Below are 14102 nucleotides of genomic sequence, written 5' to 3'. Positions count from 1 at the left end.
GCATGTCATGTTAACGATGACGGTCGAATAATCTTGCTGTACGCCCAAGTGGTTGTGGACGCCCCTTTTAATGAACACATTCAGCTACGTTAAGTTGCACAGCTTGTCTAGTCACTGTAGAGAAGTACTGCCAAAAGAATAGGACTCTCTGGAGCAGATACACAGAAACCTATTGGCACTGTGCCAAATGACAGCCATAGGCCAAATGGCAGCCATGTGGAGCAGTGGAGGAACTGCGTTCTCTGGAATGATGGATGGTGCTCCATTCAATGCTTTTGGGATGAGTAAGGGAGTTGGGGATTGAGGAGGGGTGGTGATCATCCAACATCCTGACTGTATTTATTTATTTATTTATTTATTTTTAAATATTTTAGCCTGCAGAGATCCACCAGTAGCATCAGCTCTGACTGCAACCCCTCCTTTAACTTAGCATTCAAAAGCGTTACATTTCTTGTAAAGGGGCTTGTTATGAAATCTCAGACTGGTGAGGGTCCTCTACAGACGTGTCGTCCCTGCTGTAGGAGGAGCTTCTTTAAGCATAATGTTTGTGTTATTTATATCACACCGGCTTTCTGGCTGCTGGTTGTGGTGTGAAAGCAGATGGAGAGGAATTGGAAATGCCGCCGCTTCAGTTTGGCCCCAGTCATGGGTGGAAGGCGCTGATTAAAGATGCTCAGGCTTCCGCACCAAGCTGGGAAAAACAACACCACCGTTCTGTGCTTAAACACCTCAACAAAAACAAAACTATCTGTCTTACAGCGAACAGATGAACGCGCCGTCTCGGTTCGCGCCGAGAAAATCAGTCACAAACGTTAACGCTGCTGAAAATGAATGAAAACAAAGAGCCATTATAATGTGACAGGACCATTAAACTAGTTTCCATCCATCGTCTGCAATATTAACTCATATTATTCTATTAGTTAATATTATATTTAATAGAAATTAAATGTAAATATCTGTGTATAAGCAGCAGTTTTTCAGTGTTTGTTACATGTTACACATATTTGATACCTCTATTCCCTGGCTGGACACTTTATCAGCAACCCCTCCCTTGTAGCTCCACCCTGCTGCTGTCCAGTCAGAGACTGTGCTCATCCATTGATCCATTGATACACGGTTTGTGTTAGTCCTCCTCCAGCTCTTCATCAGTGGCTGGGATCTGATCACAGAGCTGCTCTTGAATAAATACTTGAACTCATGTTTAACCTCAAACACACTACAATGAGCACTACCTGGTCAGTGTCACTGCTGTGCTGAGAAAGAACCATCCCCTAAGAATATCGGGTCAGCGGTGATCTTTTGGTCAGAGAGTTGTTCATAAACTGTGCAGTAACAGGTGAGCTATAGTCTGTAACTGTACACCTGTACAGAGGAGCTGTAAGGTGGACACAGAGTGGAGGTACAATTTCTAATAAATTGGCCAGTGAGAGGAAGCACAAGGTAGAGGTTTCTAATAAAGTGGCCAGTGAGTGAAAGTACAAGCTAACTGTTTCTCATAAAGTGGCCAGTGAGAGGAAGCACAAGGTAGAGGTTTCTAATAAAGTGGCCAGTGAGTGAAAGTACAAGCTAACTGTTTCTGATAAAGTGGCCAGTGAGAGGAAGCACAGGGTAGGGGTTTCTAATAAAGTGGCCAGTGAGTGAAAGCACAAGTTAGGGGTTTCTGATAAAGTGGCCAGTGTTGTATTCAAATAAACTGGACGTTGTAGTGACGTTGTAGTGACGTGCTGAAAATCCTACCGAGGTTGTACCAAACGTCCATTTCTCCACTCAGCATTCGGACCTCGATGATGGTCTGGCCCAGGAAGTCGTCTGACTCTTTCTTGAAGTGCTGCTTCACACGAGACTTAATGTCATCATCCTCATCCCACACACGCACCTTTATGCGGTCTGTAGCGTTGTGGCATTCGCTGGAATGCAAAAACAACAAGGAGTGTGTGAAATTACGTGCACACAATCACACACACACTCACCCACAAATACATACACACACACACATACACTCACCCACAAATACATGCACACACACACACACACACACACACTCACCCACAAATACATACACACACACACATACACTCACCCACAAATACATGCACACACACATGCAGAGAAACACATGAAGAAAGGTGACCGTGCTAATGCTAAATGCAGCTACACGTTAACTACATTTCATTGGACTTGTGCATTGACAATAAATTCAAAATGTTCATACTCATGAAGACCACACGCACACACACACACACACACACACAAAGAGCTAGCACAGTGCTAACGCAGTAGTTTTCCCAAATGCCTTTAAAGGTCATATGCTTCAGTGAATCTCAAAACAGGAGTTTTGCTTTTTTGCAGCTACACACACACAAACAGACACACACGTACACACACACACACACAAACACACAAACACACACACATACACACACACACACACACACACACACACATACATACATGGCCAGAACACAATGATTCAAAAACTGAAAGTCCTCAGAGTTGGCCATTAAAAGGTTCTTCATACTCTTCTAGAAGAAACATTCAGAGCTGTGATTTGGAAGGAACTTTCATACGTATCATGATTCACGCACAGAGGTTTGATTCAATATACCACATTACATCACAACACTGTAAGCAAGATGAAATACTGCTTTTTATTTTTCAGTTTTACTTGAATTATGCCCCAGTTTGGATTGCCAATTACCCAACCCATACATATTCTCCCCCTATTTCATGCCGACACACGCCTCCTCTGACACGTGCACAGCCAGCTATCGCCTCTTTTTCCGAACTGCCAGCGATGCAACCATTGCGCTTGGTGGAGGAAAGCTCTGTGTATCCAGCACTAATTCATCAGGCAGTATTGCACTGGAGTGATGTGGGGAGAAAGTGCCAACTACCCACCCTGGAGAGAGCAAGGCCAATTGTGCTCGGGGTCCAGGCTGCCGATTGCTAGCAGCATTACTGGGACTATTTGAACCAGCGATCCTCTCTCTGGTCATAGTGACTGGGCATTATTCTGCTGGACCACTCTGGACCTTACTGGGATTTCAGGAAACTTCAAGGCCATAGTATAAAAAAACATACCATCATATACATCAAATCTGAGATCTAGGATAAGTGACAAAGTGTCTTTCACAAGCTTTGAATGCTCATGCTTAATCTAGAATGGACTAATGTCAAATGTACTACTGTTAGCTTCATGCTAACATGCTATTAAAATTCCATAGGACAGCTACAGGAAATGTGTCATCGCACAGTGTCATACACATTGACTTTTGTGACCTGAACTGAAGGCCTAGCTCTAGCAGGTCCAGTTCGCCACTGTAAATATCATGGTTAATCAGTGTAGACAACATATCAACCAGCACTAGCACGAATACCAGGATGAGTCCAGGGATGGTTTCAATACCAGGGAAGCAAAACAGACACTGCAATTGATTTGAGGAAAAGCAGTGTATACGTCTTTTATCTCTAATATCCACAGGGACTGACGATCATATCGCATAAGCATCATCCACCATTCAGCTCCCACACCAGGAAACAAAGCATTATGATACAAAAGAAGGATAACGACACGAACATCTGGCTCTCTAAAACAGCAGGAGCTTAAGATAATGAAACCGTCCTCAGTTCGAAGCAGCTGCTCTAAAGCGTTAACATCCTCACATTAACGGCCATACGACTCACAGGAATGATGCCGTTTTGCTCTTTGACTCCAATAAAAGAAGCTAATGTGCTACATTTAGGGGGGTTCCATACCATCTCCAGAAATGAACTCTTTTCTAGTGGATGTTATTTCTGGTCAGAACAAAAATGTGCAGTAATTTTACATAAGTTATTATAGACTCAAAGCTGTTCATATTCAGAGGCTATCCTTTATTTATATCATTTCCAATCAGAACAGACGTTAAGCACAAGTTCTCCATTTTTCAGGAGATATTTCACATATTAGAGATCAGAGAGAGGATTATCCATTTGCATACGGACAGAATTGAAGTTCCAAACATGGATTCAATGATCTAGGGAAACCCGGACACCCTAACAACCCCCCTGCAAGACCTGGGAAACCTGGGAAACACTGTCCCTCGCAGATACATGAAAACATGCTCAGGTGTTCAGGTGGGTCTGAAAGAATGCCGCTGGGGGTTGACCGAGAATGACTTGTGTACATTGAGTGCCTCCCAATGGCATAACAGTGCTGCCCCATGGGCCATTGTTGCCAGTGGGGAACAATGACTCTGGCAAGTGATTCCAAGCAACTGATGCACCACTGAGGACCAGTTAACCCTCAATAATGAACACCTTCCATCACCTAATACAGCCCATGCCACAATGTCTCGCTAGTGTCATCCAAGCCAAGGGTGGGTATTCCCACTATTAGGCAGGTGGTCATAATATTCTGATATGACTGTGTGTAGCATGTTAACATTAGTGAGGCCCTTTTTAAAGATGGTAATGGTCATTTAAAATTCCCACCCACTAGATAGGGCTAGCACACACTGGAAGCACACAATGCCCCTCTTACACAATGCTACCAACGCTGGGAGGCTGACGGCTAGCATGTGCTTCCTCCAGCTCACGTTAAGCTGTACTGCATCTTAATGAACTGCTGCTAATGTAACATCACTGGAGCTCAACATGCTTGGAGGAGAACACTAATTCCCAGCCCTGTTACATCAGCTAACAGACGTCTGCACCGACTAGCATCACTCTAAATGAAGTGAGAGACAGGGAGCCATCCTAACCACCTGGAGAGAGTGAGGCCAGTTCTCTCAGCTCTCCCAGTGGTAAAGCCAGTGCTCAGACAGCTGCGACACTCGGGAGCCCCGTGCCATATTGCTTTCTGAAGCTTACGGGAAGCATCAGTAACAAACAGCGACACGGATGTTTCAGAGAGGGTTTCTCACAGTCTGTGCTGTGTTGACTGCAGCGAGGGAGACTCGCAGAGATAAACGACTCTTTTCAAGAGGAACATACGCTGTGGACAGACGAGATCCTTTCTTTACAGGGAACGAAGGGAGCGTCGGAGCTACGGAGGAGAAGACGGGACAGATGCAGCAAGAGAGGAGAAATGAAAGAAAAGAGAAAGCAAACGGAAGAGAAAGGAAGTAGTTCTTCATGCTGCTTTTAGTGGCCTGTCATCAAACATCGTCATTACGTCTCAACCTCCTGACCCCCCCAAAGCTGTGAGCGAGAGAGAGAAAGAGAGAGCAAGAGAGAGAGAGAGAGAGAGCAAGTGAATGAGTGTGTGAGCGAGTGAGCAAGTGAATGAGTGTGTGAGTGAGTGAGCAAGTGAATGAGTGTGTGAGTAAGTGAGCAAGTGAATGAGTGTGTGAGTGAGTGAGCAAGTGAATGAGTGTGTGAGTGAGCAAGCAAGGGAATGAGTGTGAGAGTTGGTGAGGGAATGAGTGTGAGAGTTGGTGAGGGAATGAGTGTGAGAGTTGGTGAGCGAATGAGTGTGGGAATAAGTGAGCAAGTGAATGAGTGGGAGAGTGAGTGAGCAAGGGAATGAGTGGGTGAGTGAGTGAGCAAGTGAATGTATGAGTGAGTGAGCAAGGGAATGAGTGGGTGAGTGAGTGAGCAAGGGAATGAGTGTGTGAGTGAGTGAGCAAGTGAATGGGTTTGTGCGTGTGTGAGTGAGTATTTAAATGTGTGTGAGTGAGTGTGTGAGTGTGTGAGCGAACGAGTGAGTGTGTGAGTGACATCATCCAGATGTCACTCACACACTCAGAGCTCACTCACTCACTCAGAGTGTGAGTGAGTGAGCGAGAGGGTGAGTAAATGGGTGAGTATGTGTGTGAATGCAACAGCAAGTCTATGAGTGAGTGTGTGAGTGAGCGAGTGAGTGAGCGAGTGAGTGAGTCAGTCACTGAGTGGATGAGCATGTGAGTGAGTGAGCGAGTTAGTGTGTGAGTGTTATCGAGTGAGTGAGTAATTGGGAGAGCGAGTGAGTGAGTGTGTGGTGTTCTCCTCCAGCCTGGAGCGAAGGGGGAGGAGGAGATGTGGGTTTTTTTTGCCCACAGATGGAGCTTCCTGCCAGGCAGAAGAATGCCCTCATGCAGCGTCTCACACGGACGGAGGAGGAGCGTCTGCGGCTGATGTGTGATGGCGCTCAGATGAGTCTGTGAGCGCGTTCATTATTTACAGGACTGAGGAGGGTTTGAGGGTGTAGACGAGGTCAAGCGCTCACCGTTCACTTTACAGCCTACAGTACTGAGGCAATAAACCAAGTGGAGGAGTGTGTGCTGCTTCACTGCTTCTACTGAAAAAAGGAGATTATGTGCACTATATGTCCAAATGTTTGTGGACACCCCTTCTAATGAATGCATTCAGCTCTTTTCAGTTGCATGCACCCATTGCACACACATACACACATACACATACACATACACATACAGCTTGTCTAGTCCCTGTAGAGAAGTTCTGCCAATAGAGCAGCACTCTCAGGAGGACATAAACAGATGAACCTATTGGCACCATGCCTAATGCCACAGCATTGAGCTGTAGAGCAGTGAAACTGTGCTCTCTGGATTGTTGGTGTTCCATCTAGTACTTTTGGGATGAGTTGGGGGTGAGGTGGGTTGGTGATCATCCAACATCCTGATGCATCCTGATCACACTAATGCTCTTGTTGCTGAATGCAATCAAATCCTTACTGCAATGCTCCAAAATCTACAGAACAAAAGGAGGATGAAGCAGGATCTATTTAATACCACTGATTTCAGAGGAAACAATGAATGAGCGGGTGTCAGTAGACAGTTATAGGATTCATCTGTTTTATTGGGCGGGGGGGGGGGGTACACTAACTATTAGGGTGTAGGGTGTCCTAACTTTTTCCTTGCAAGAAATCTACATTTATATTAATTACATGTTACATAGTTACATAGTTATATTACCTCCATCTCTTAACATTGGTTAAATGAAGACCATATTTCTAGATGTTTAAATCTATATGTGTTTAAAAATACTAAGGTTTTCATGGGGTGTCCTCATTTTTCAACATGACTGTACTAGTCTGTGTGCTTTACAGCGCACTCTGACTTACTGTGGACTATAAAAAATGAACAATACTTCACTGTGTAGCTGAAAGCTGGAGAGAGCCATTTTAGACACAAGAAAGTATTTTTTTTTTTACAGTAGGTCATAAACCACATCCACAAGTCTGCACAGCCTTCATGAGAAGCTGCTTGTGGTTTAAGTGGGTTGAGAGAAGTGTTTTTTTTTTACATAAAAAGATGTGGGTGACTACTGGTCTGGTTCTGGTCTTTGTTAGCCACATTAGCCCCGCAGCTTCAGTGCAAAGCTTAAAAAGAAAACGCTGGACAGTAAAAAATGTCTTAGCTAATCGACTACATACTGTGGTCGCTCATTGTGTAAAATTCATTTTCCGCCCAGTTAAATATCTGCTAGGTGGTTGTTATGATATTTCAGCTGCTTGCAAGGTTATTGCTAGGTGGTTTCCGAAGTAGTGTTGCCAGTTTGTTACAATGTAATTGTAACTGGTTGTTTTGGAGATTGCAGTGGTATCACAGGTGTGATAGGGTGTTGCTAAGCTGTTCATATGTTGTTCCAGGATGCTTGCTAGGGTGCTGCTATGTGGTTGAAATGGAATCACCATATGGTATGGTGTTTCAAGTGGTATTTCAGGTGTTGCTAAGTGGTTGCTGTGGTATCACTGGTTGTTTCTAATATGTTGCTATGGTATTTGATATAAAAGGAGATGGCTAGGATGTTGCTGGGTGATTAACATGGTATCTTCTACACTTACTAGGGGTATTGTAGGATAATGCAAGAGTATTTAGCATTTCAGGTGGTTTCTAGGGGGCTACTTGGTGGTTGCTAGGATTTCTTAGGCAGTTGCTAGGCATCTATTGTGACATCAAGTCATCTTAATTAGGAATGTAATTGGACATATGGAAATGTTCTATGTTATATATATATATATATATATATATATATATATATATATAGAGAGAGAGAGAGAGAGACTGTGTAGCAACTCCAGCCTTCTTATGGATACTGTCACTGAGTGAGAGATGAATAATAATAATAATAATAATAATAATAATAATAAAACTATTCACTTCCCTGTAATGGATTGAAATAATGACAAAGAAGAGAAGGAGGGTGGAGGGGGGTAAGTGGAGGGGGGTAAGTGGAGTGAAATAGAGTGAGAGTCTTGGAGCCTTTACAAATGTATTTAGAAAGTGGAGAAAAGAGCTGGTTCCTAAAGAAAGACTCTTTCTTATCCTCTCAAAGTCCTTTGGAATCCACCAAACCAGGCAGTGTTGAAGATGTGTGCCGTCTTCTGTAGCCTGTGTGTTCAACAGGGCCCATGTAGAGCAGGCTTAAGATTTAGGAAGACAACCACACCCACTCGCACTGGCCATAATTATGCAGCTGAAAATGACAGCTTTTCTTTTTTTTCTTGTCGGTCAGAGCTACCTCTCGGTGTCTTTCTGCACAGTCAGCATGTATTCACTCATTTATTTATTTAACTGCTGATTAGAAAGACCAGTATTGAAGGAGCTACTTTATTTGCGGCTGTGGATTAAAATGGATTTGCCCGGGTCGCTGTCCCCAGTGCTGATAAGTGTGTGCTGCTGTCTGTGGTGCTGAAAAAGCATTTTGTAATTGTGAGCTTTTTCTGAAGACAGAATTTACTGAAATCGACCATTGGGTGCGTGTTTGCCTACCATAAGCTCTTTTATCAACCCTTATAACCCTTACTATTGCACTCCTGTGGACTCCTGACAGTTTTCACAGTGTGATGCTTGTTGATACTGAAAGAAAACATTTTATCGTAAAGCCAGATAAAAAAGGACAAATACGTGTAGATTGTATCTTTAAAATGGGCTCAAAACCAAGAGACAGGAATCAACACAGGACAGTCAGCCCAGGACTGAAAGCTAACTGGACATTAAAACTGTAATAGACACTGATTCTCACTAAGAAGCTAAGAAACTCTCTTAGTTACAATATAGCAGCAATGCCCAGCCTCAGGATCAGCCTGTTACCAAACATTTAGAATTAAATTGGTGCCATCTCCAGTAAGCAGTGTTACTTTGGACTGTTCCACAAGATAAAAAGCATATACATGTCTCATAGCTAATAGCAGCTCCCATAAGGGAAGTGGGAAGTGCTTGTTTAGCAGTATGTATGAGGAGTATCAGTATCTTCTTGGAATATGGGAGCTCATATTCCCTTACCCCTATACAACCATGCAGAGCAATAAACATGCCTACTGATCCCCATGAGATGCTAGGATCATTATTGATCTTCCATAATGTTAAGAATAGATTCTTAACAATAGATCCCGGGTTAAAGGCTTTTCTTTGGCTTTAATCAAAATTCTACATGTCCAGACATAAGAAAAAGTACTGATTATGGCATTGCAATGGCACTAGACTACTAGGTCAGATGTCTTGAAAACATCAGACAGGTCTTATAGAGTGTTCCTGGTATGCAGTGGTCAGTAGCTAAAGGCTATTGTTGTGTGAATGGCAGTATGAACAGCTCATAGCACTGTTCACAAGATGTAAAGTCAGGCAGCTTATGAAGCTTATGAAGCTTATTCACGGCAATATTTTGACAAAAAAAGTTTTGATATTTTTTTTATAGCCAAAATTACAGGGAAAGAAGTAATATTTGCATAGAATAGCAAAATCAGACTGCAGTTATTTTTGAGAAATATGTAATTACTTTTAATAAAAAAGAAATGAATCATCTTTAAACTAAATGGTTAAAAAAGCAGGTTATAATCCAGTGAGCCAAACTGAAAAGATGTTACTTTTAGATTTTAGATTTTAAGTAAGTAAAGGTTGTGTTTCAGGAAGGTAGGAAAATTACAGATTCATTAAAATCAGAAAAGCTGTATCCATCATGGAAAAACAGCAAGACAAAATGTAATTATTTTGGCGAAACCACAAGACAATGCTTAATATCATAATATGCAATTACTTTTATTACAGCTGAGCCTACCTGAGAGAATAGGCTTCAACAGGTAACAGTTGTGTTTTAGGGAGGTAAAAAAATGTCAGAAATATTTCATTCATTTTGTCAATATTTTGGAGAAATAGCTTAAACTTACGAGATAATACATATTTCATTTGGCAAAGTGTCTTAAAATCAGAACATCTATTATTACTTTTACAGAATTCATCAATATTTTGGTAAAATAGCTTAAAATCACCAGACAATTTTATCCAAATAGCTTACAATAATAAAAAGGAATCATTCTTTTAAAAAGTTAAAAATAAATAAGCTACAATATAGAAATCCAAACTAAATAATAAAAGAAAAAAAAACATTTTAATACATTACAATTTAGATATTCTGCTGCAGGAACCAAGAGAATAAACAATGCTATGTTTTCTTCTCTACCTGAGAGATGAAAAATGGAAGGTTATGTTTAAGGGAGGTACAGTTTGTTTGAGCTTATGCAGTTGTTTACACTGAAAGTCAATCTCTTGTTCTCATTAAAAGAGGCAGAGTAAAAGCTTATGTTTGCTATAGTGTTTCTGAATGGCAGTGCTGCCAACAATTCCATCTCAGTAAAACCTGACCTACTTTTTTTTTTCTTTAATACTGACTGTCAGTTGTGCCCATTCAAATCTGTAGCCGTTTCTGTTGATGTAGCTGTGTGTTGAGCATCTCTCTCTACCTGTCAGTAATCCCTAGCTTTCAACCACAACTCTGCTCTTTGGCGATACTGTTTTATACCCACATATGGCATTGTTATTTCTGTTGCCCTTCCTACATCAAATAATTCTGCACCTGCAGTTCAGCCACTAACTACTAGGTCTCACGCTGCTTTGAAAACTGGCAAAAGTAAAAAAGTGCTGACTGTCAGTCATTTTTTACAGCTGATGCAATGATGCTAATAGGCATTTAGCATAATTCGACTCAACTGCACAGAATGGGTTAGTGAGGTGTTAATACCCCCCAGCATTGACCTGTGGAGCAGTGGAACTGTGTACTCTGAGGTGGGGTGGTGATTATACCAACTTCCTGACCTCACTAATGTTCTTGTTGCCAAATGCAATCAAATCCTCACAGTACAGTAGGGAAGGCTTTTTCCACCACTTGCAGGATACACTCTTTATATAGCTGAATAAACGATGAATGAGCACATGTCCCAATACTTCTGTCCATATAGTGTTTCATGGCAAACGTCCTGTATGTAGGTGTGGTGTAGCCTTATGAATAGTGTGCTACAGTAAAGTGTCACTGAATTCACTAATACCTCATTTCCACATGAATAAAGGATAATAAATCAACACAGTTATTGTCTCTTTACTTTTGACCCGGTGGTGTTGACGCAGCGTCTCTCATTTATGTGGAAACTATTAAACACATCTGATTTAAGCAAATTCAAAGCAAACATCAAAGAAAACAAAATGAGAGTACAGAACTGGAAACGTGACACTATGAAATGTAGAACAGGGAGAAATCTCAGCTCTGCCGCCTCTGGCTGAATAATTACACACAGCTCTCCCTCTCTCTCTCCGTACATGAGCTGTCTGAGCGCTGCGGGTGTTAAATACGACGGGCAGGAACGAGCGCTGGACACTAATTCACTTCCACTGTGTCCCTGCTGGGAAATGGCTACAGAATAATGCTCTCAAACGTGTGTGTAAGAGTGTGTGTGCGCGCGCATGAGTGTGTATTCATGCATGTCTGAGTCTGATGAAGTGGGAGAAAAAGCCAGAGCAAGAGAGAAAGAGAAATAGTGTGAGAGAGAGAGATAGAGAGAGAGAGAGAGAGAGAGAGAGGGTATAGAGAGACAGTCTTCTTTGCAAAAGGCTTCTAGTCCTGCAAGATTCTTGGGCCGTCTTGCTGTACTGCTCTTGTGAGGTCCATCATCAGACCCCCCTAGCTCTAGCAATGGTCCCGACACTAGGAGGGTAAGGACTTAACATATGTCTCCTCTGATACATGCGAAGCCACCGCTTTTTTTGAACTGCTGCCAAAGCAGGGAGTGCTCCTCCGCACCAGCTAACAGACGCCAACATCGCTTAAGAATGTTTGCTGACAGAATTTGCATTTTTTTTAATGAATCCACTCAGTAAAATATATCCAGTGCCACTGGCTGCAACACGAGCCCTAAGCATTCATGATCCTCCCCAGTACCTAACAGTTGGAGAGGTGTTCTCTTCATAGAATTCTGTATATTTTTCTCCAGACATGCCTTTGCTCATTGCAGCCAAAACGTTATTCAACACATCAGTCTGTGACGAGGAAGCAGGAAAGGGTTCTTTTGATGATTCTTCCATGAAGGTCATGGTTGTGCAGGTGTCACTGCACAGTCTGTTCAATCTTTCTGAAGGTCTTTTGCAGTCAAACAGGGGCTTTCATTATTATTTTCTAACAATGCTACAAGCAGTTCTTCTTCAGTCTCATTCAGGTCCCATCCACCTGCATCCAGATATTCTTTTTTCTGCATTTTGGCCTCCCGTCCAAACAAAAATGGCATTCATGGTCACTAAAAACAAAGCTCAGATTTCAGTGTTAGCGTGTGGGCAGTGAAAACTTTTATGCTTTATGAAAACACTGACGCCACATGCATGCATGTTTCTAGCTGAGCCTCAAATTCCCCCTCACTCCCTATATAGTCATAAAACTGCCTCGTCTACACGTAGATAGCTCTAGATTTCAGATTTCAGATTACTGTTCTATTACAGATATATATTCATGCTCTGTTTAGATATAGAATATATGTGTATTCTTACATCTTCATGGTGTTTTGATGTCTCTCTTTATGAGCCGTACAGGGTTAGAAGGCTCATGTGAGCGGTTTAATCTCTGCATGGACTTTACAAAAACAGAGGGAGGGAAATCTCTGTTGAATGCAATCAAATTCTCACAGCAATGCTCCAAAATATAGTAGCAGTAATATATATTTTAAACAAAAGCAGGATAAACTCTTTTTGTATACACTTGATTTTGGAAGAAGCAATGCATAAGCAGGTGTCCCAATACTTTTGTCCAAATAGCATATATACAATGACAGAAAGATAGAAAGAGAGAGAGAAAGAGAGAGAGAGAGAGAGAGAGAGAGACCGAAAGAGAGACAGCCAGAGTTGGCAAAGTGCTTTTCTGTATATTGCATCACCTCCCTCTCCTGTTGCCTCTGGCGGAGTTTCAGGTGCTGTTATTTTATCCCACACTTTATTTTCACGGCCTGCACATTAATGGAGGCTTATAGAGGCTCACACTCTTTCCAAGCTAAATCACTCCAATGTCTGCACCAGTGCTTCCCCCTGGTCACCAGGGACTGGCCTAAATGCTTTCACATACATGCGCACACACACATAGCACATGGCACTCACTCATTACAGCCAATTACTGTTGTTTTCTCCTCTCACTGGCCTGAAAATGAACAGATGAACTGCTTCCCCCAAACATGTGTTCTATCATAACTGATGTTGCAATCAGACATACACTGAGGCTCTCATTAGGGATACATATTAATAACACACTAAATGTAGGTATTGTGATATACACTGAGGTGGAGCTACAGTCTCTCATTAGGGTGAATATTAATAACACTCTAAATGTAGGTATTGTGATATACACTGAGGTGGAGCTACAGTCTCTCATTAGGGTGAATATTAATAACACTATAAATGTAGGTATTGTGATATACACTGAGGTGGAGCTACAGTCTCTCATTAGGGTGTATATTAATAACACTCTAAATGTAGGTATTGTGATATACACTGAGGAGGAGCTACAGTCTCTCATTAGGGTGAATATTAATAACACTCTAAATGTAGGTATTGTGATATACACTGAGGTGGAGCTACAGTCTCTCATTAGGGTGAATATTAATAACACTCTAAATGTAGGTATTGTGATATACACTGAGGTGGAGCTACAGTCTCTCATTAGGGTGAATATTAATAACACTCTAAATGTAGGTATTGTGATATACACTGAGGTGGAGCTACAGTCTCTCATTAGGGTGAATATTAATAACACTCTAAATGTAGGTATTGTGATATACACTGAGGTGGAGCTACAGTCTCTCATTAAAAACCCCAATATGAACCCCAATATGAACACATATGTGGAAGGAGCACAAACAGGTCAATTGGTCAACC

The 14102-nt window shown here is 42.0% G+C and overlaps 1 protein-coding gene across 2 annotated transcripts in view; it reads right to left on the bottom strand.

Annotated features, from left to right (window-relative positions):
* LOC140575227 (protein unc-13 homolog C-like) overlaps nucleotides 1–14102 on the bottom strand; it is a 237443-nt gene that overhangs the window by 162864 nt on the left and 60477 nt on the right. For both annotated transcript variants that reach the window (XM_072695457.1, XM_072695458.1), the window contains exon 10: nucleotides 1738–1907. In XM_072695457.1, coding sequence (XP_072551558.1) covers nucleotides 1738–1907 — 170 coding nt within the window. The remainder of the gene's footprint in view (nucleotides 1–1737; nucleotides 1908–14102) is intronic.

Source organism: Salminus brasiliensis, chromosome 13 (genome assembly GCF_030463535.1).
Source record: "Salminus brasiliensis chromosome 13, fSalBra1.hap2, whole genome shotgun sequence".
NCBI lineage: Eukaryota > Metazoa > Chordata > Actinopteri > Characiformes > Bryconidae > Salminus > Salminus brasiliensis.
Note: the sequence above shows the minus strand (reverse complement) of the source record. Positions and strands in the feature narration are given on the sequence as shown.